Here is a 22,675-nt window from a genome sequence, read left to right as displayed (position 1 = left end):
TATCTAAGGGCCTTGGTTTTTGCTGTGCAAAATTTTGAAAATTTGCAATTTTTTTTTAATCTGGATTGCAAAATTATTATGCAAAATCTATCGAACCGATTTTGATGAAATTTGGTGTGATGATTCTACATAACATGAAGTTTTCTTGAGCCAAGTATAAAGGTCCTACACCCAATTTAAATACACCAAAAAAATTCCCTAAAAAGTATTGTTTTTTAACCCCATTTTTGTGATTTTTTCGATTTTTACCATAATAATCATGATTCATTCGATTTGTAACTAGTCATGTTTTGTAAAAAATTTAATTACAAACATTTTTTTCCTCTTCCATTTTCGCCTAAAATCAACTCTTAAAAAAATACATAATTAAATAGGAAGAAAAATATGACATTTTTCCTATTTTTTAAACATATTGTGCCGTCAAAAGTTAAGCCCACGTTTTTTTTATGCGCATAGAAAAATTTTCATTTCTAGTGATATTTGAAGCCAAAAAGCCAAAAATCTCCGTGGATATACGATTCACCCAAACCAAAACAGATACCGCCTGGTCTACATGTTATTTTGTTGATTTAAATTAGATTAGGATTAGAGGATAAAAAATTCATGGGTCGTTAACAGATTTATGAGAACATTTGATGGGAGAGCTATTAATTTTATTCGGAACTTTTTTGCTTTTTGTTTAAACACCGTTATAACTCACCTGTCCAGTCCCCTATCAGGCTGATCCCCATGCTGATACTGTTGTATCTAGGAGCGTGCGCCCCTATCGTGAACCACCCCCTGCCCTCGTAGACCTTCCCGTCCCCGCCGACGGCGAAGTTGTACCCGATGTCCCACCACGTCCTGTTGAACTGGTGGAAGTCCTGCATCCACCTCATGGCGGACAGGCACTCTTCGGTGGTGTTGCACGCCGGGGGGTTGAAAGTGTGGTGGATCACCACGTAGGGAACCGGGCTGATGATGGGATCCGCCTGTTTGGCCGGTCTGGCGTGCCACGCGCTCCTGGGGACGATCTCCGGGTCGGTCACAGCGTTCGCTGAAGAAAAAAAAGTTACACGGGGTGATTTCACTTTAAATTCTAGGGGGTGTCCATAAAATGTCTATACAACGCTCCACCAGATACAGCGCCCCTCAAAATAAGTCGATTTCAGCTACTCTGAAGTTGCAATTTTGAAATCGTCTTTTTTATATAAATTTAGAACAGTTTATGCGATTTTGCCAAAATTTAGTAAGTTGACACCGCTCTATAGGACAGTGAACACCGTATCGAAATATCAATCCATTGGCGTACAACTTTTTTAGCAATTATATACCTTCCATAATCATACGCCAATGGAAGAAAAGTATTGTAGGTATAAAATTTGCACCAAGTAAATTATTTACTACAAAAAAGGTACTCTTGATAACGCATGAGAGTTCATGATTTATTCGAAATTTCTAATTTTATCATTGGCATTCATTTGTTATTTTGTTATTTTAGCCCCAAAACATTAATTTTCACATAATCTGTACTTCATTTAAAACAATCGACGGGAAAACTATTGGGAAAATCGTAATTTTCCATGGGAGCAATGTTGTAGGAAATTTAATTTAGAACATATGAAACTTTTTTTCGAAAAAAATGCATATTCATTGATGTATTGGCAGTTTTTGGTAAAAAAAAACGCGAAAAAATAATATACAGGGTGATTCACAATTGGTAACCAAAAATAAAACCTCATATTCTTTGGTGAATTTTAAAGGAAGACTTTCCTATAAAGTGTTTATCTAGGGCGCTTCGTTAAAAAGATATATACAGGGTGTTAAACTTTAAAAATTATTTTTAATTTTTTTTTAATAATTTAAAAACTAATAAGTGAAATAATTTGAAATTGGGCACATGTATTTATGTAAACATTCTCCAAAATCTGAGGGCATTTCCTAAAATGTGCATGCTCCAGTGGCGGAGATACAGGGTATCGGTGGCATATTCTTCTAAATAAAATAGTACGCCACTGCTTTACGGTAACAACCATGATATTTTCGGATTCGTTTTTCAATTTTCTACAAACTACTACTCTCTTATTTTTTTCTAAAAAAGACTGATTTTCGTGTAAAACTTAAAAAGCCAACTGAAAACACTTTTACTTAAATGATATGACAAGCACTAATTAATTCGGTGTTACTAGTGTTATTAGTCATCATTTTAATGATTTTATTTGAGTAAATGCTCAAAAATACCTCCATTTCTACTAACACAGGGGCGACATCTTTTTAGTAGCGGAAATGTAATTTGTTCGAAATTTACTGTTGCTTGAATGTGATGAAAAACATTATTTATTCTTTCTTCTAACTGCTTAGAATGTCAAAGTTGCTATCGCAGCCAGCTATGCTTATAATTTTAATCCGCATTTTATTCGAATATCCAAGTGTGTTTTCAGTTCGTTTTTTAAGTTTTACTCGAAAATCGTTTTTTTTTTTTCGAAAAACATAAGAGAGTAGCAATTTGTAGAAAATTGAAAGACGAATCCGAAAATATCACGGTTGTTACCGTAAAGCAGTGGCGTACTATTTTATTTATAAAAATATATCACTGATACCCTGTTTCTCCGCCACTGGAGCATGTAAATTTTAGGAAAAGCCCTCAGAGTTTGCACAATGTTTACATAAATACATGTGTCCAATTTCAAATTATTTCACTTACTAGTTTTTAAATTATTTAAATAAATTAAAAATAATTTTTGAGGTTTAACACCCTGTATCTTTTTAGCCAGGCGTCCTAAACAAAAACTTTATAGGAAATACTACCCTTAAAATTCACCGAAGAATACGAGGTTTCATTTTTGGTCACCATTTGTGAATCACTCTGTATGTATATGTTTTCTGACCTCAAATCCTACACTATCCTATAAACAAATCTCAGAGTGAAAAAGTTCATTTTCATCATTTTTGTTTCTTTTATTTTCCTGGAAAACGGTAATGTAAATCGTCATAGATTTTGCCATGTTTTTTTGCATTAACCAAACTTTGGGAGCTCCTCAAATAATCCAGTGAATTTAAATTGGGTGGACAAGGTGGTACACCTGTTGGTGGAGGATCTCCATCCTTACAAAAAAGAGATGGCTTTTGAACAATACTTATTCCGAAAAAAAAATTGTAAGTTGGTAGGTTTTGGACGGTAATATTTTTTCGAAATCTGAAGAAAGGTGGAACTAAAATTCTACCAATCAAAGAACCTCTTCGTTTGTAACTAAATTTTCATTTTAATTTTTAATAGTTTTTTGATATATCACAAAAAATATTTACTTGCTTTAAAACCTTAACGCTCTGTATTATGCTTGTAGTTTTTATGCTGAAATCACCCTGTATTATAAGCTGCCGGAATTAAAAATATTCATGTCAGGATATTTTAAAGAGCCAGTTGTATCCTTGTCTCAATTTTGAACATGTTCGTATGCATAAGCATAGAGATTTTTGCTCAGGAGAAGAATAAATTAAGTGATTGATTAATATTTAATGATAAATACGTTTATAATTTCGCTAATTTGTTGCATGTCGATGTCATCGTTCATAAAAAAAATAATGATAATGCATTGTCAGACTGCAACAGTCTTTAATGAGGCGGAAATATAATTTTAATATCATTAAAATTTACTACGTTTTTTATTTCTTTGTTTCGCGTTGGTTTGTTGAATTCCTAGATAAATAAAACATAAATTCGTTTCAGCATATATATTTCCCAGCATCCTGTAATTATTTTCACATTTAACGACTTCGTATTAAGTTATTAGTGGCCTTCGTTCAAAATCAGGATTTAAATAGAAAAAGCATGTATGCACGACGCCATGCATCGCGGCGCTGTTTTTTTAACTAAATATTTTATGAACTCTCTGCTGGTTGACAAATGTTAACACACAATTTTAATTAAATTAACTTACCATACGCCAATATCACCACCACTATCAAATTAACATAAAAAAATTGTAGGCGAATTTCCCCCATCGATTACAAGGTAGCTATTTTCCGTTAAATGTACAACCACGTCGTTTTTGTAAGTTGCGGTAAAAATTATAAATACTGATAATAATAATAATAATGTCACCACACCTATTGGCGCACAACTTTGGAGATAGCGATCGGATTTTTATATTTATATGATCTTAATAGAGCTCAGATCAACTGGGTGGGGGAGACAAACCTACGTACCCCCTATCCACCTAAGTACAGTCTGAGCTACCTTAAATGTTCGCAGGCGGGTACCGTTAAACAAAAACATTTCTGTATAATGTAAATTGCGGAAAAATTAAGTACAAAAAGGCTCTGTTACACAGGATGTTTGGCTAATATGTGTACAAAATCGAGAAGCTTGGTCTATGATCAGAAATTTGATACCCATCCGAGTTCTTGAAAATATTGAATACGAAATTTTTCATTTGTACATTCAAAAGAATCAGGAAATATACTCAAATTGCATCTGACACGTTTGAGATTCAGATCAGGGCATTTTTGAACGCCTGTATTGTACAATAAAAAAAAAATCGATCGTCTTTAATTATTTTTTTTCTGCCTCCTGTTGAAATATTTTCTCCGGTTTCCGCAGTGCGTTCCAATTAAGTCATAATTTACACGAACCGACTGGGGTTACCCGTATTTTTACATATTTCTGCGCTTTGCTACGTGCGAATACAAAGTTTGTTTACCCTGTGTCAGATGGTGTCAGCGATGAGTGTAACGTAACATAATTCTATTGAAAGAAACCTGAAGATGGCTCGATAGTGGCGAAAGAATTTGGGACAGGACCGGAATTTGTGGAGACATATACAACAGCCGTGTGTAGTTGTTTCAAACTCGACATTGAAGCTTTATCTTAGGACGTAAAATTTTCCACCTACCCATTTTGTTGAACTATGTAGGCTTTTATCCAGATCTAAAAAATATCGGCGTATCATCAAGGAAGTCTTGCAGAACTACGTTAGCGAACCATCAGTCTGTATTTTCACGCTGTATAATTATTCGACATCACCAAAGCAAACAAGAACACGTATGGAGATTAGAGGTACTTGAAACTGTCTCTTGAAAGTCCTGTGCCACCACTTAATGTGGCCAATAGAACACTCTAACCGTTGCACGGTTTGCTCTGATGTAGTCGATTACCTTTATCATATCTATGCAAATTCTAGATAGCTGTGGAACTTAAACAAGCGAACGTGTACGCAAATAGCGAAATATATGAACGATAACGAGGTAAAAGTACCGCATTTAATAATACCTCAAGTATGTGCCGATCCAAAAAAAACAATATTTTTACGACCTGACGCGTTTTTCCTTGTCGATCAGTTTTCTTTGTCTGGTCTAGACCCGCGCGCCACCCCCACCTGACGACGGTCCTGTTTTTTTCCCTAACCGCAGCCGAAGAACCACGGCGTTTATCTCGCGCAGACAACGCCGTTAATAATAGTAATTACGATGCTGTTATTATGAATAAAATGTTTTCATGTTATATAAAAAAATTGGCCGGTCGACTAGTGTTGACATTACGGGGATCCACAGTCTTCCGAAATCACCAGCTGGAGATGAATGTGCCTCCGGTTTTTAACGAAGAGCTAACTACGCGGCGGTACAGGGTGGACGACCTAAAAGTAGATGCCGTCCATGCAGTCGTTTCAGTTCTTGATGCTGTGAAACGGCCGTAGAGTGCCTTGGATGGGTACTTTTATAGCGTCTTTCAAAAATTTAATAAAAACATATAAAATAGCGATAATGTTTCATTGGTTGTGGCGTTATCTGGCATGTAAACAAACCTCTCAGTTCACCATATATACAAGGAGGCCTTGCCTCATGTCTGGAGTTCTTTGTGACGTCAGCTGAAGTCGTTTCGTTGGCGAATACACCACAACCGTAGACGGAATCCGTATCAATCCGAAAAATGTATCGAAAATTCACTTTTAATTTTCCAAATGAGCCTAGACGCCTAGAAAAGATTTTGCGTTAACAAAAAATTCGAAGGTTTGTGAATTACATTTTGTAAAAGAAGGTATTGTCTGGTTTGAGTCTCGAGGAGATTCTAGAACTGAAGAAATAATAACGGATTCTCTTTCATAATAAAAATGTCATGCAGGTGCTATACTCTGTTATATTCCCTAATTGTTCTAGACATCTATTATTATCATTGAAATACAACATTTTGTAGATAAAATTGTTGAAAACAGTTAACCGATTTCCGAATTAATATTAAAGAGTGTAAAAAAAATAGTAAATCATGTTTGTAGCATATTTTTTAAAATGAAGAATCAGTAGATTGATTGCGTTAGTTTTTCTTTTGGAGCTGAACATTAAAATTATAACGAGCGTTCAAATAGAAACGTGGTCGAAGTTGGCTCTGACACATTGGACGTAGGGAGTAGCTTATAGCGACCAACTTAACCTCATTTCTCAACGAGCTGTATAGCAGCTGTCAGTTTCAATAACGTTAATGACTATATAACTTTATTTTAAAGAATAATCGTGATAACAATAACAAACAATTAAAGGAGCTGCGGAAAGTGTCCCCCTCCTTGTTATAACAATAAATTAAAGCAGCTGCTGAAAGTGTCCCCCTCCTTGTTCCAAGCACTTTTCACACCTGTTCCTCAAAGAATTAAAGACATTTTCTAAGATGCTCGGGGTATTGTTAATTTCACGAATCTTGTCTATAAGTCGAGCCTGCAGATGGTTTAAATCAGGAATAGGCAGTTCAAAAATAGTGTTTTTAAGGTAAGGCCACAAAAAGAAATCACACGGCGTAATATCACATGACCTCGGTGGAAATTCATGTTCAGCATTGAGACTTATTAGTCGATTTTGGAAAACTTCCCTCAACATATTCATCGTCTCGCCTGCCGTATGTGCCCTTGCGCCATCTTGTTGAAAGTAAAAGTTTGTAATTTCGTTTTCTTCCAGCTGGTTAACAAAAGGAGCGATAATTTCTTCTCTATACCTTTGCGCAGTAAGAGTACCATTAAAAAAAATAGGTCCATAAATCCTCCTTCGATTGAGAGCACACCAAACTCCAATTTTTTGAGCGTGTAGAGGGCCCTCGACAAAAAAGTTATCTGGTTTTTCAGAAGACCACATTCTCATATTCTGTGAGTTTACGTAACCACTTAAATGAAACCAGGCTTCATCAGAAAAAAAGGTGATATTATGAAGTTCACCGTAGTTGTTTAAAAACCATTCACAAAATACAGCCCGTCGCGGAAAATCAACTTCATGAAGTTCTTGCTGACAAGTTAAACGATAGGAGAACAAACGCAAATCTTTTTTTAACACTGTGTGGCAGGTACCGACTGATACTCCCACCATTTGTGATAAAACACGTACAGAAGTTCTTGGCGCATTTTCCATTATTTGTTGGACATTTTCTTTTAATTCTTCAGTCCGCTTTTTAGGTCGGCCGCTTCCTTCTTTTCTTGTTACACTGCCCGTTTCACGAAAAACATTAACACAACGCTGAACTGCACTTTGAAAAATTTTGTACTCAACAACGCCGGGAAATTGATTTTGAAATTCTATGAAACATTCCTCAATAGAATACTTCCATATTCCATCAATCTTGCGTCCATTTCTAAAGTAGGACTCTATGATAAACACTTTTTGTTCTTGAGAAAACACCATTTTAAACGCTTTTTAAAACGAAAATATTCAAATTGATAGCGGCGATATAGCGCTTTGACAGATGACGTTTAAGTTCATTTGCTATACGCTACGCCCTACGTCCAAATTTTCAGAACCAACTTGACCACGTTTTTATTTGAACGCTCGTTATTACACTTCAAGAGAAAGGTAGCTATACTCTAGGGAAACTTTAAATTTATCGTCAATGTTGTTTATATCGAATCCTCACGCTTGTAAATATTTAAGACACTTAGGAACTATTATCTTGCCTTAACCAAAAATTTTTGTAATAAAGTATTAACAGATCTAACTTTAGAGGGAAGGCAACAATTTTTACGGTGCGCTGCAAGTTTTTTGTTTACCTTTTTTCTCGTATTTTATAGGATTTAGTAAAGGTTTACAAGTCCCTTTCTTAAATCTGATATTATTGAATCGAAAACTACGGAAATTAATTCGATGCAACTATTTATTATAGATTCCGCGGTCAGTCGGATGCCGTGTCTGTGTGCTGCGGTAAACCACTCTAACTGACGTCACGATTCAGAATTATGGCCTTGTCGCATTGTGGTGTTACTCGATTTCACGAACGGCGCTAACTGCACTTACTGATCGAGTAGGTGGATTTGAGAAACGGTTCTTTTTGTTGAATCGCCCTGTATTGAGTAGTTAACGAGTCGAAATCTTGAATGGTTTCATCATGCGATTCGTCCTCGTAATTTCTAATTATAATAAAAACGCCATAATTCGGAGTGCTGTTTTGTTTAATGGCGCGTTAATTTATTTTTTTTACAGAAAAATCATTTTATGCCAATAGCCGTCGCGCAGCTGTGTTACGGTCCTTGATAGGGGGATCCCTTGGAAATCTACGCACTGTTTAACATGTCTCTCGCCGGCCGCCGAGATATAATTCTAAATAAATTCTTATGGTTAGCCATGAAAAAAAAAATGATTTGCTTGAGCAAATATTATTGCTGTACTGATAAAAATGCGGGGATTTTTTCGTTTTTCTAGCAAATGGGAATTATAAACAGACATCGAAGTCAGCTGGTAATCTCTAACTCGGCAAACACACTAACGATTTGTGTAGCATCATTAGATCGGGCAAATAAATTATACAGGGTGTTGCATAACTCTACCGACACAGAGCAGGCACGTGTAGAGGATCTTACAATATGCCGATTTGTTATGTAACCTTTTTCTGGGATGTACTATTGATAGTCCGGTCAAATTAGTCATAAAAATAGTGGTCAAATAACGAAAATTCCGACAGAGCTAAATTTTGGTGGAGACCTTGGGTACACCATTAGAAATAAAGTATAAAAAGTCCCCATCGATCCCATGTGTGCTAAGAAAGTTATTCGGGGTCAAAGGTCAAAATTTGAGGTGTTTTGGTTTTTTTTCGAAAACGTTAAGTTTTATCAAAAAAGTAGCTCAGACAAAAATTATAGATCTTAAAATTATCAACGGAGATTTTTGGCTTTTTGGCTTTCAAATATCACTAGAAAGAAAATTTTTCTATGCGCATAAAAATAAATGTGGCGGCACAATATGTTAAAAAAAAATCGCAAAATGTCATATTTTCTTCCTATTTAATTATGTATCTTTTCAAGAGTTGGTTTTAGGCGAAAATGGAAGAGGAAAAACATGACTAGTTACAAATCGAATGGATCATGATTATGGTAAAAATCGAAACAATTGCAAAAATGGGGTTAAAAAACAATACTTTTTAAGGAATTTTTTTGGGGTATTTAAATTGGGTATAGGAACTTCATATTTGGCTAAAGAAAACTTCATGTTATGTAGAATCATCACACCAAATTTCATCAAAATTAATTTGCATATTAATTTTTCAATCCAGATTTTGAAAAAAAAATTTACAAATTTTCAAAATTTTGCATAGCAAAAATCATGGCCTTAGATACTTGAAAATTTAATCACATATAGAAGGGCTCTCAAGCTTTCAAATTTTTTTTTGAAAAATTCGAATCCGTCAATTAAGAGAGCTCTGGCGCTTGTTGAAACATTGGTAGAATTTTTGTACTTATAATCAATTAGAATAACTATGTGAATATTCAATCAAACCAAATATTTTAAAGCAGGTTTTAAAAGTTCTTAGAAACACGCTTCTTTAAAAAAACAGATCGATTGGTCAATTAATTACGTACTTATAGCCGATCAAAGTTCACCGTCATTAACACTAAATGTACTGGAACATCCGGGCTAATTTTTCGAAAAATACCTTTGGTATTCCGACTTCTTACCAGGTCTAAGATTACAATATCTACTTTTCTTCATTGGCAACCTACTTTAAAACGTGTTTAAAGTTATTTATGCAAGCGATAAATTCAAGAAAATTGATAAACAGTATATAAGTCTATGCACTTACCTTTGATACAATAGAAAGATAAAGTTGATAAGTAAAGGAAGTTTAAAGATAAATATTTATCGGACTGTTGAAAGAACAATAATGATTAACTTGCCGATTCAGTTTCGAGCAGACCGAAGCGACCGCGCTCTCTGCTTCCCCCACCACCACCATCCGTACGAATTTGCAAATTTTCTTTCAAAATCTGAATTGCAAAATTATTATGCAAAATCTATCGAACCGATTTTGATGAAATTTGGTGTGATGATTCTATAACATGAAGTTTTCTTGAGCCAAGTATGAAGGTCCCATACCCAATTTAAATATCCCAAAAAAAATCCCTAAAAAGTATTGTTTTTTAACCCCATTTTTGCGATTTTTTCGGTTTTTACCATAATAATTATTATCCATTCGATTTGAACTAGTCATGTTTTGTAAAAAAATTAATTACAAACATTTTTACCCCTTCCATTTTCGCCTAAAATCAACTCTTGAAAAGATACATAATTAAATAGGAATAATAATATGACATTTTTCGAATTTTTTAACATATTGTGCCGCCAAAAGTTAAGCCCACGTTTTTTTTTATACGCATAGAAAAATGTTCGTTTCTAGTGATATTTGAACGCCAAAAAGTCAAAAATCTCCGTGGATATATGATTCACCCAAATATGGCTTTTTGAGACAGATACCGTCTGCCTGGATTATAATAAGTCCGCAGAATAGTATCATTAGTTAAAAATTCTTCGAAATATCTTAGAAAGAAATGTAAACATAACGAGGAAGACAAAATCTGACCATATCTTTCTCTCCCCTAATAATTATACCTACATACTTTATTATTTACCTTGAAGAATTTGATTGATATACACGCTATTTGTAGAAAAATAACTTTTCCTGCATATTTCCTTTTTCATATTAGACTGTTTTCCCCTTTACACTTGTGGTTGTTCTTTATTTTTTGCATTCTTTACATTTGAAAATACTTTGCACTCTGTGTTTTTTTTTTATAAAAACGACAAAACTCATTCACTCTAACAACACTCTAGCCCCCTTTTTCCATTAAAAAAACTTACGTGCAAAATATTTTCAGATGGAGAGACCCAAGGAGAGGGGAAAGCACAGATTGCGCGTGGAAAACGAGATGATCAGGAGGAGGGAAAGGGAGTTTTCCCACCAGCAGATGTGGGGCAGCGCGGAAAAGTACTACAAACACTGGGAGAAGGCCAATACTAAGTTCGACGAGTGGACCTCGCCCCGGTACTACAAAGACAACAACAGGCTCATGTCCGAAATCACGCAGAAACGAGAAAAGGGGGAACGGCTGGAAAAAAGGAGAGAAAAACTGAGGCAGCTCCTACAGGAAGAGCAGAGTTCGTTCGAAATCGAACTCATGGTGTACAAGAACAAGAGCCTGGTCGACCGGAGTCCCAGAATCAAACCTGAAGACATTCCTACGGACGTACTGAAGGAAATCAACACGGGGATAAGATTAAAAGAAGAGGAGAGGAGGAGACACGAGGCGGAGACCAAGTTGTACCACCAGTGGAGGAAGAACAACCCCATAGTGCGACAGTATGAAAGCAAGTACCGCTGCAAGGACATAAAGTTGAGTTGGCTGGACCAACAGATAGAAAAACGTATGCAGAAGGAAAAAGAAGAGGAGGAAGCCAAGAGGACACTCAGAGAGCGCGACGAGAGAATCAGGAAGGAGAAGGAAAAGGAAGAACGGTTTAAAAGGCATTTGGAAGAAAGAAGGGAGCAATTGAAGGCTGATTTAGAAAAACAGGTCCGCGAATTGAAGGGAAAGCAAGCTTTAAGCGAAGGATTGAGAAAGTTGGACGACAAGGAAGGCAAGAGGAAGGCGGAACTGGCGGAGATCGTCGAAAAACAAGCGCAAGAGGAGAGGAGAAGAAAAGAAAGGGAATGCGCCTTGTACAATTTGAAACAGCACAAGTTAAAACTCAAACAGAAAGCAGCTGATGTACAGGAGAATCTCGTCGCAGAAAAAGCCCTAATAACTAAACTGAAGGCGCTGGAATTGGAAGACATATTTCAAGACGAGCTAAAGAAGAGGGAGATACGCGAAGGCTTAGACCAATTCTTGGAGATCGTAAAGGAACAGCAAGAACTGGAAAGGCAGAGGCGACGTCATTTAGAATTCTTGTTCGACTCGGAGGCTAGAGCCATCTACGAGAAACAAACCGAGATGTGGAAGAGAGAGGAACTCGCCAGACAGCAGTTGGTGAAGGAAGTAATAGAAACGATCGGGAGACAAGTGGAAGATAACCTGGGGAGGAACAAGGAAAAGCAAAGACAGATTATTCTGGAGAGGGAAGAGATGGCGAGGAAGATCGAGGAGTGCAACGGCGAACTGGATAAGCTTAAAGTAGAGGAAGAAGCTAGGAAGGCCGGTACCAGGAAGATGATAGAGGAGGACGTGAAGGTGAAGAACGCCAGGAAGAAGCAGCAGGAGAATATTAAGTTGAGGGAGATCGACGAGGAGTTGGAGAGGATCAGGAAGGAAGAGGAGAGGTTGCAGAGGGAGATTTTGAGGATACAGCAGAGACAGGGCCCTTACAGGCCGCCAAGAAGCAGGTTGTTCTTTTGAGGTTGTCGCTGTGATACGATTTATTTCGTTGTAAGTTTCGCATGTGTTAGTTGACGAGTGTAATTGCCTATGTGATATTCAGCACAAATTGTTAACGTTTTGTAATATATTTTAATTACTTGATGGTTATTTGTTTCATTTAAATCTGAGTGCGTGTTATTGGCAGGGCCCAGAGTACTGAGAACGTAGAAATTTCTTACGTTTGACTGGAATTTTAAAAACAAGTTATTATTTTAAACGTACAAGCTACGCGATATGAATTATCATTTTCTGTTATTATCAAAAGTATTCTTTTATAAATATAGTCCAGACGGTATCTGTTTTAAAGAGTCCATATTTGGGCGAATCGTATATCCACGGAGATTTTTGGCTTTTTGGCTTTCAAATATCATTAGAAATTAAATTTTTTCTATGCCCATAAAAAAAACGTGGGCTTAACTTTTGGCGGCACAATACGTTAAAAAAATTCGAAAAATTTCATATTTTTCTTCCTATTTAATTATGTATCTTTTCAAGAGTTGATTTTAGGCGAAAATGGAAGAGGCAAAAATGTTTGTAATTAAATTTTTTACAAAGCATGACTAGTTACAAATCGAATGAATCATGATTATTTTTGTAAAAATCGAAAAAATCGCCAAAAATGGGGTTAAAAAACATTACTTTTTAGGGAATTTTTTGGGGTATTTAAGTTGGGTATAGGACCTTCATACTTGGTTCAAGAAAACTTCATGTTATGCAGAATCATCACACCAAATTTCATCAAAATCGGTTCGATAGATTTTGCATAATAATTTTGTAATCCAGTTTTTGGAAAAAAAATTGCAAATTTTCAAAATTTTGCACAGCAAAAACCAAGGCCCTTAGATACTTGAAAATTTAATCACACATAGAAGGGCCCTCAAGCTTTCAAAAGCTTTTTTAAAAATTCGAATCCGTCAATTAGGAGAGCTCTGGCGCTTGTTTAAACATTGGTCGAATTTTTGTACTATAATTTTGTACTTTTGTAATATAATGGGTGAATTTCTCATTTGCTTATATTTTAAACAGTAAATAATATTTAAATTATACTTTAATCACAAAAGGAATGATGATTAAATTAATAATTAATTGATTACTAATTTTCGACATATTTTTAAAATAATTGTTGTTTAAAGAATTTTAGAATATTTAAATAAACTTGTTTTTTGATATTTGATAAACAGTATATAAGTTTATGCACTTACCTTTGATACAATAAAAAAATAAAGTTGATAATTAAAGTAAGTTTAAAGAAATAATTATCGGACTGTTGAAAGACTAATAATTATTAACCATAGGCATTTGAAACTACGCTAATTGTTTTTTAAATCGCGAGACATCGATTTAAAAAAAAAAATCAAAATCGGACCTCTAGAAGCTGAGATATTAAAAAGTTTTAAGGGCGTCACGGTTTTGAACTCGCCGATTCAATTTCGAGCAGGCCGAAGCGGCCGCGCTCTCTGCTTCCCCCACCACCACCACCCGTACGATTTTATTGAATTTCTCGCTTGCATAAATAACTTTAAACAGGTTTTAAAGTAGGTTTCCAATGAAGAAAAGTGTTATAATATTAGACCTGGTAAGTACTCGGTATACCAAAGGTATTTTTCGAAAAATTTGCCCGGATGTCCCAGTACATTTAGTGTAAATGACGGTTAACTTTGATCGGCTACGTAATTAATTGATTTTTTAAAGAAGCATCTTTCCAATAACTTAAAACCTGCTTTAAAAAATTTGATTTGATTGAATATTCACAAAGTTCTAATTGTTTATAAGTACAAAAATTCGACCAATGTTTAAACAAGCGCCAGAGCTCTCCTAATTGACGGATTCGAATTTTTCAAAAAAAGTTTGAAAGCTTGAGAGCCCTTCTATATGTGATTAAATTTTCAAGTATCTAAGGGCCTTGGTTTTTGCTGTGCAAAATTTTGAAAATTTGCAATTTTTTTTTCAAAATCTGGATTGCAAAATTATTATGCAAAATCTATCGAACCGATTTTGATGAAATTTGGTGTGATGATTCTACATAACATGAAGTTTTCTTGAGCCAAGTATAAAGGTCCTATACCCAATTTAAATACCCCAAAAAAATTCCCAAAAAAGTATTGTTTTTTAACCCCATTTTTGCGATTTTTTCGATTTTTACCATAATAATCATGATTCATTCGATTTGTAACTAGTCATGTTTTGTAAAAAAATTAATTACAAACATTTTTTTCCTCTTCCATTTTCGCCTAAAATCAACTCTTGAAAAGATACATAATTAAATAGGAAGAAAAATATGACATTTTTCGAATTTTTTTAACATATTGTGCCGCCAAAAGTTAAGCCCACGTTTTTTTTTTGCGCATAGAAAAATTTTCATTTCTAGTGATATTTGAAAGCCAAAAAGCCAAAAATCTCCGTGGATATACGATTCACACAAACCAAAACAGATACCGCCTAGTCTAATATGACTTTTTAATTGCCAAGTTTCTCGCTTATTGAGCGAGTGTAGGCAACCTTTATATCTGCATCTGCAATATTGGTTGCCTATCGGAGTTCCAGCCAATAAAATTGAAAATTAATTGCAGGTTGCATACTTTTTCAAAAAACAATTGATTTCCACAATTAGTTCTCGGTATCGGAAACAAATAAATCGAAAATGTAATAGATTGAGATTGACCGTTTGCTTGAGCATATTTATTGGTATTTCTTAACATGTGTTTCAGTTTAGTCAATTTTCGCGTTCGTTTCTAATCATGGATCTGTAGCAGCTCAATTTGTTTATTTTTTACATCTGTTCATATAACTCTGAACAGGACTGATATTTATACGGAGGCTACTCTTTATTAAGATACGAGTTTGTTTTTTTCGTAATTTTCATACCCCGCCGCTGAACAGGCTAATGTAACCTCAAACTTGATTGCGTTTGTTCATATCACAGAAATTTAACAATGAAGACACACAAACACGACGTGCCGTCATTAAACATTGAAATAAATAACTTTGTAAGGTTACACCCTTACACTATACACCGTGTCCACCTAGTGCGCGTAAGTCCAATATCTAGGTTAATAAAAGGTATAACTTAATTTTTTTTTCTACAAAGTTGCTTACTTTCCCGAGCTGCACAAAATGAAAATATATTTTTTCATATACAGGGAGTTCAGTTTTTCCTGGGCAGACACCACTTAATTTTTTTAAATGGAAACCTATATTTTTTATGGCATTATCGAATTTTACGTGAAAAATTAACGGGACTTCGTGTTATGATCCCTATTAAAATATTGATAGTTTTCGAGATAATCGACTTTTCATTTTTTTTCTTATATTTCGTCACTTCTAGTAGTTGATATAATTATGATTGTATGACAGCTAGAAATTATTTTTTTTCAGGAACTGTATAGTGAAGATGGCTCTTTCAAAAAACGTATCAAAAGTTGACCTGCGATATACAGGGGGCAAAAAAAATCGTGCCATACCTGACTTTTTCGAATAGAACACTCTGTTTTATGATTTTATTAGACCCTACAATTTTTTAATAGCTTTCCCTATACCTAAGTTGCGTAGTTTATGCAATAAAACATTTTTAGGTAAAATACCGGATTTGCGCCCATTCCTTTGTCGGGAAAAATATTGTAAGGGTATTTATTTTAAGTTAGCTTGCGACTATGAGTATTCTTTTTTCAAAATTCTATTCATCCAAATTTTTTAATCTCCAATTTCACTAATAACTTTCCTAATATTTATTACAAGTTCAATAAATATTTTGATTTGTTTTTGTACAGGGTGGTTGATTTTCGATAGTTTTATAGAGTACAGCCAAAATAGCGATAGATAAAAAAAAATCGGATATCGATGTCCCGTCCTCTTTTTTTGAGTTCATTTCGCTAGGCTATCTTGATTAGTTTTAAATATACAGGGTTTCTTGAAAAGTCTCTGTTGTTTTTAAATTTAGGAGAAAAAAGTTTGAACGTTATTTGTTCTATTTTTTATGAGGAAGCCATTGGCGATTTATACAAATCGCACAGTTTTTTCGATATTACATAAACATAGGTTTTTTTAAATAGAACACCCTGTACTTTACCATCCTGAATAGTATTTTTTTTACCTTTTCAGCCAACTACAATAATAGACACTTTTTATTTACCTAAATGAAGAAAAATTCAAAAAATGTATTTTTTCAGTTGGCCATGGGATTTATTTAGTATTCGTCTTTTGTTGTTTAATGTTGACAGTTAACTTATTTTTGACCGACTAAAAGCTTGTTCAACGACTATTACTTGGTTTTATAAATCTTAAAATTTAAAAAAATCCATGTTTATGTAATATCGGAAAAACTGCACTGCGATTTGTAAAAAATCTCAGTACGCCAATGGCTTTCTCATAAAAAAATGTAACAAATAATGTTCAAACTTCTTTCTTCTGAATTTAATGACAACGGAGACAGAGAGGCTAATGTAAATGGGCGAATTTTCAAAAAATCCCGGCATATCTAAAATTAATCAAATTAGCTAAGATATTTTGGAAGCAGCGAACTAAACTCAAAAGTGGAGGACGGGACATCGATATCAGATTTTTTGTATCTATCACCGTTTTGGCTGTACGAAAGTTTTATAGACTTTCGTAAATCAACCTCCCTGTACATTTTATAATGCTGCAAAATAATTATTTTAAATCTATTACCCCTAAAAAANTTTTTCCATAATTTTTAGTACCCCTCAAAAGAGATTTTCGGGTAAATTTTGAGATTTTTTTTGATTACTTGTTCAAAAGATATCAAATTTTCAAAAAAATCGTTTACTTATTGATTTTAAACACCTATTAACAATTAAAAAGTATTAAAATTAATTTCAAATAAGTTAAGAAAGAGTATATAGTGACAAAAATCGGTACTTATGATGATTTATAGAGAAAAAAAATCAAATTTTCAAAAATTAAAAAAATTGTAATTATGGAGGGCCCACGACCGGACGGGTCTTAAAAGTTGAAAGATACATTCATTTTCAAAAATAGGATTTAAAATTTGGAACTCAAAAATCTTAGTCAAAATCACTGAATATTTTCTTTGTATTTTTTTCTGTAAAGGCCATCTAAAAACAAAGATTAAAAAAAAGCTTTAATTTGAACCATTATTATTAAGAAAGTTATGAACAAAAAACAAAAAAATATAGCGATTATTTTGAAAATTTGATATCTTTTGAACAAATAATCAAAAAAAATCGCAAAATTTACCAGAAAGGCTCTTTTGAGGGGTACTAAAAATATGAAAAAATTGAGGAAATCAAAAATCAAAATTTTTCTAACCATCCGATTTGTCGTGCACCGCCCCATATATACCTAGAAAATAATTATTTGTAGCCATACTTACTTGTCTATTACAGTAGAAAAGGTAACTTTGTTTTACTCCTAAAAACATTCACTTACTCTTTGTGTAGGATATTCTTTATTTTATACTAATGTGGGAATATTATGCACATTGTTATACAAAAAAATTATTTAAAAGTTTTTTGGTACTGTTATTAACGTTTCTAGAAAATTTGGAATAATCGGTACCAATCCTTGACTTCTAAAAGGGATTGGGGTTGAGTGCACTGAAGTGAAATTTAGGAAATAAACAGTACATATTTAAATTTCTGACTGATCGAGACACTTTTGCACTAGTTGCATAAATAATTATTTTTGATACCTAATGAATACTGCACATTTTTGTTAATTTTCATCCAACTTGAAAACATCATACATTCCTTAAGGTAGTAGCTCTCCACCATTTCTATTCCAAAACGCTGCAAAACATTTTCAGAGCGAAATCCAAAGAGACAAAATTGACAGATTCATGATTTTACTTTTAATAATTGCACTGTATTTAGAATCAGATTACGAACAAAAAATTCTTATACATTTCTTTGTGAAACGAATAGTTTTTTATTATTTTAGATTTATTTGACAATGTCAAGTTTATTTTAAATTTTAAGCAATAATCTTAAAAATGTAGGGGTTATTTTTCATTATATAACGAGCGTTCAAATAAAAACGTGATCAAGTTGGTTCTGAAAATTCGGACGTAGGGCGTAGCGTATGAACTTAAACGTCATCTGTCAAAGCGCTATATCGTCGCTATCAATTTGAATATTTTCGTTTTAAAAAGCGTTTAAAATGGTGTTTTCTCAAGAACAGAAAGTGTTTATCATAGAGTCCCACTTTAGAAGTGGACGCAAGGTTGATGGAATATGGAAGTATTCTATTGAGGAATGTTTCATAGAATTTCAAAATCAATTTCGCGGCGTTGTTGAGTACAAAATTTTTCAAAGTGCAGTTCAGCGTTGTGTTAATGTTTTTCGTGAAACGGGCAGTGTAACAAGAAAAGAAGGAAGCGGCCGACCTAAAAAGCGGACTGAAGAATTAAAAGAAAATGTACAACAAATAATGGAAAATGCGCCAAGAACTTCTGTACCTGTTTTATCACAAATGGTGGGAGTATCAGTCGGTACCTGCCACACAGTGTTAAAAAAAGATTTGCGTTTGTTCTCCTATCGTTTAACTTGTCAGCAAGAACTTCATGAAGTTGATTTTCCGCGACGGGCTGAATTTTGTGAATGGTTTTTAAATAACTACGGTGAACTTCATAATATCACACCTTTTTTTCTGATGAAGCCTGGTTTCATTTAAGTGGTTACGTAAACTCACAGAATATGAGAATGTGGTCTTCTGAAAAAACAGATAACTTTTTTGTCGAGGGCCCTCTACACGCTCAAAAAATTGGAGTTTGGTGTGCTCTCAGTCGAAGGAGGGTTTATGGACCTATTTTTTTTAATGGTACTCTTACTGCGCAAAGGTATAGAGAAGAAATTATCGCTCCTTTTGTTAACCAGCTGGAAGAAAACGAAATTACAAACTTTTACTTACTTTCAACAAGATGGCGCAAGGGCACATACTGCAGGCGAGACGATGAATATGTTGAGGGAAGTTTTCCAAAATCGACTAATAAGTCTCAATGCTGAACATGAATTTCCACCGAGGTCATGTGATATTACGCCGTGTGATTTCTTTTTGTGGCCTTACCTTAAAAACACTATTTTTGAACTGCCTATTCCTGATTTAAACCATCTGCAGGCTCGACTTATAGACAAGATTCGTGAAATTAACAATACCCCGAGCATCTTAGAAAATGTCTTTAATTCTTTGAGGAACAGGTGTGAAAAGTGCTTGGAACAAGGAGGGGGACACTTTCCGCAGCTCCTTTAATTGTTTGTTATTGTTATCACGATTATTCTTTAAAATAAAGTTATATAGTCATTAACGTTATTGAAACTGACAGCTGCTGTACAGCTCGTTGAGAAATGAGGTTAAGTTGGTCGCTATAAGCTACTCCCTACGTCCAATGTGTCAGAGCCAACTTCGACCACGTTTTTATTTGAACGCTCGTTATAATACGGATTGCGTGTGGAAACGAGATTAGACAAAGAGAACAAGCATAACAACGTATCACTTTATTTCAAGCTGACTTGTTTTCCATTTTCGTTTATAGAGATTTTCGTAAATTTTTTTGTTCACACAACTGATTAAATAGACTTAATTAACATTAAAATGACAATTCATGCGTAAAATAACTTAGGCAGACATTGCACAACAACAAATATTGCTAACAACAGATCATTTTGCCAAGTCGCAAAAAATATTTTTCACAAAACTGTATCTTCAAAAAATACGAGAAAAAAAAAACTCGCCTGAAGATATAATATTGTCTAACAAGAACATTGTCTACAAAATAAATTAAAACATATTTTACAAAAAAAAAGAAAACATGTTTATAAAATAACTATGTACAATATTTAGAATACTGATACTAGATTGGAGTTTATATCACCCATGGTTGACTTCTAGCCCAGTTACTTAGCTGAAAATATAGTAATACCTCCGATTTTTTTATAACTGCATCGATTTTTCTCAAAATTTAGAATTAGGCTCATCTTATCCCCCACTTAAAAACTTATATATTCGCTTGATGTGCTTTTTGTTCTTAAGGGGTGAAAACCACCCCTTATTGAAAAAAAAAGAAAAAATACAAATTTAAGCGTTTTATGTAATCAATTTTTTTTATTTGTGCAGTATGAGTAATTTCACGTGCTATCTAACATGAAACTTAATGTATTCCAAATTTGCAACCCCGAAAAAACCTTTAAAAACCACCCTTTTGGATGAAAATTATATAAAATTTTTTTTTCAACTTGAAACGTTTTAATCATGCATTTTTATCAAATTAAAATTGATTTCTTGATTAAAAAATCTTTTTTATCGCTTGCAACTTTTCCACCCTTGAATACCCCTTCTTTCGAAAATAAAATGAAAAAATATTATTGAAAGGGTAGAACATTTTAAATGTGCATTCGTATTAAATAAACATTTATTCCCTTATTATAATTATAGTAGTTATAATATGGTATAGTACCGATTTATTCGAATAAACACATACTAAATACGTATATATCTAAAGATCTAAATGCTTCAAACTTCTTGTTTGACCAAAATTTTCCTAAAATTATCACCTATACACGTGTTTATTTTTTTGACGATAAGTTTCTTACTTTTTGAGATTTTTAATCACACAAAGGCTCATTTTGCAGGGAATTGTAAGGGCTACGTGAACTGTTGAGTTGATCTTTTTTAAGCCCTTCATTTTTAAGTTTGAAGGGTATAAAGGGTTCGAAAAGGGTGGTTCTCTCATTCATATGATAACTTAAAATGGCGATATCTCGATTAATATTAATTTTAGAGGAATAAAAAATAAAGCAAAATCTTCAGCAAAAATAAAACTTTTTTTACTCTTGTATTTTTTTCGTACACCTTTTAATTTTTAAGTTACAGCGCAAAAATCGATTTTTTTTTCAAAAATTTGAATAAACATTTTCAAAAATTATTTTTTTTTCGAAATCGTGCTTTGTAAGTGAGCCAAAGACCCAGAACATATTCTTAGAACGTAAATTAAGAAATCTGTAAATGGATTGCATTTAATTTTAATTCTGTCGCCAAAGGCACTGATTTGTTTATTAATTAAAAAAAAAATGAGACTCATGTTATTTCGATCGTATTTCCGTTAATTTTGATTCTAAAGACTTTTAAAACACCTCATTTTAAAGGTTTTTCAAAGTACTTTAAAAAAGGTTCAAATAGTTTTTTCCTAATATTTATGATTTTCGCGTTATTTAACGTTAACTGGTTCCAATTTAGTTTTTAGCTAACATATGTATAATAATGTTTAAAAATCCATAACTCGGTTTATATTGCAATTAGAGAACAACAACATAATGCCATTAGATTTGTTTTTTTATTACCTTTCTCTTTGTTCATTACAACTTTTTCGTTAAATCCAATGGTTTCAGAGTTATTTTCAAAAAACTGTCGGAAAACAAGCACTTCTTCAGTAAAAAATCAATATTTTCAATTGCGAATTACTCGGAAAGTATTGGATTATCCAAAAAACTTTATATAGCATTTGTTACTTAAAATTGACTACTCTATCGTTTCCTGTGGTTATTTTAGACGTAAAAATTTCCACCCCCAAGAAGGGGTGGGAACAACCCCCAGGGCAAAAGCACACTTCGGCACTATATAAGTTTTGTTCCTTGAGGCATTCCCCACATTCAGTCAAAATTTCACGTCAATCGGTTCAGTTATAAAGAATAGGCCCATTCAGTAAAATTTTTTTATTGCATATTTCAAAAGTTTACCCTTTAATTAGTTAGTATGCCAAAAATCTATTTTTTGTTTCAACGAGAAATGTGTGAAATAAATTAATGAAAACAGAGCGCGGAAAAACGTTGAGCAACCATTGCCTGACGTCATAATACCGGTACGGGCGACAGGCAGAGCACTCCGCTCGCGCTCGCTCTCATCCCATTCTGTGTTAATACATACGGTGTGTGGTTCGCTTGGCAGTTTCGTAAATCATGGTTTTTATGTCTAAATGGGTCGAAACCGAGGATTGTACAAATTTGTATAGTTCCAGGCTGCAAAAGTACCTCAGGACCGACTCCGAATAAAATATTTATTTTATTACCGAAAAATGA

General features: G+C 33.8%; 2 protein-coding genes across 3 annotated transcripts in view; one reads left to right on the top strand and one right to left on the bottom strand.

Moving 5' to 3' along the window:
* Nucleotides 1-5,093, bottom strand: part of LOC108903331 (peptidoglycan-recognition protein LB) — a 10,403-nt gene extending 5,310 nt beyond the window's left edge. Inside the window, exons 1-2 of one of the 2 annotated variants that reach the window (XM_018705466.2) lie at nt 4,872-5,093; nt 701-1,036 (exon numbers count right to left, since the gene is read on the bottom strand). In XM_018705466.2, the coding sequence (XP_018560982.1) occupies nt 701-1,036; nt 4,872-4,875 (340 nt within the window). In that variant the 5' untranslated portion in view covers nt 4,876-5,093. Of the gene's footprint in view, nt 1-700; nt 1,037-3,917; nt 4,088-4,871 lie in introns of those variants that run through there. The other variant, XM_018705465.2, reaches the window with a different exon arrangement.
* Nucleotides 1-12,685, top strand: part of LOC108903327 (trichoplein keratin filament-binding protein) — a 62,605-nt gene extending 49,920 nt beyond the window's left edge. The window contains exon 3 of the mRNA XM_018705461.1: nt 11,091-12,685. Within this exon, the coding sequence (XP_018560977.1) occupies nt 11,091-12,608 (1,518 nt within the window). The 3' untranslated portion in view covers nt 12,609-12,685. The remainder of the gene's footprint in view (nt 1-11,090) is intronic.
* The last annotated feature ends 9,990 nt before the right edge of the window (nt 12,686-22,675 follow it).

The sequence above is a fragment of the Anoplophora glabripennis genome, unplaced genomic scaffold (genome assembly GCF_000390285.2).
Source record: "Anoplophora glabripennis isolate ALB-LARVAE unplaced genomic scaffold, Agla_2.0 scaffold103, whole genome shotgun sequence".
NCBI classification, from domain to species: Eukaryota; Metazoa; Arthropoda; class Insecta; order Coleoptera; family Cerambycidae; genus Anoplophora; species Anoplophora glabripennis.
This window is presented reverse-complemented; position numbering and strand designations above follow the sequence as displayed.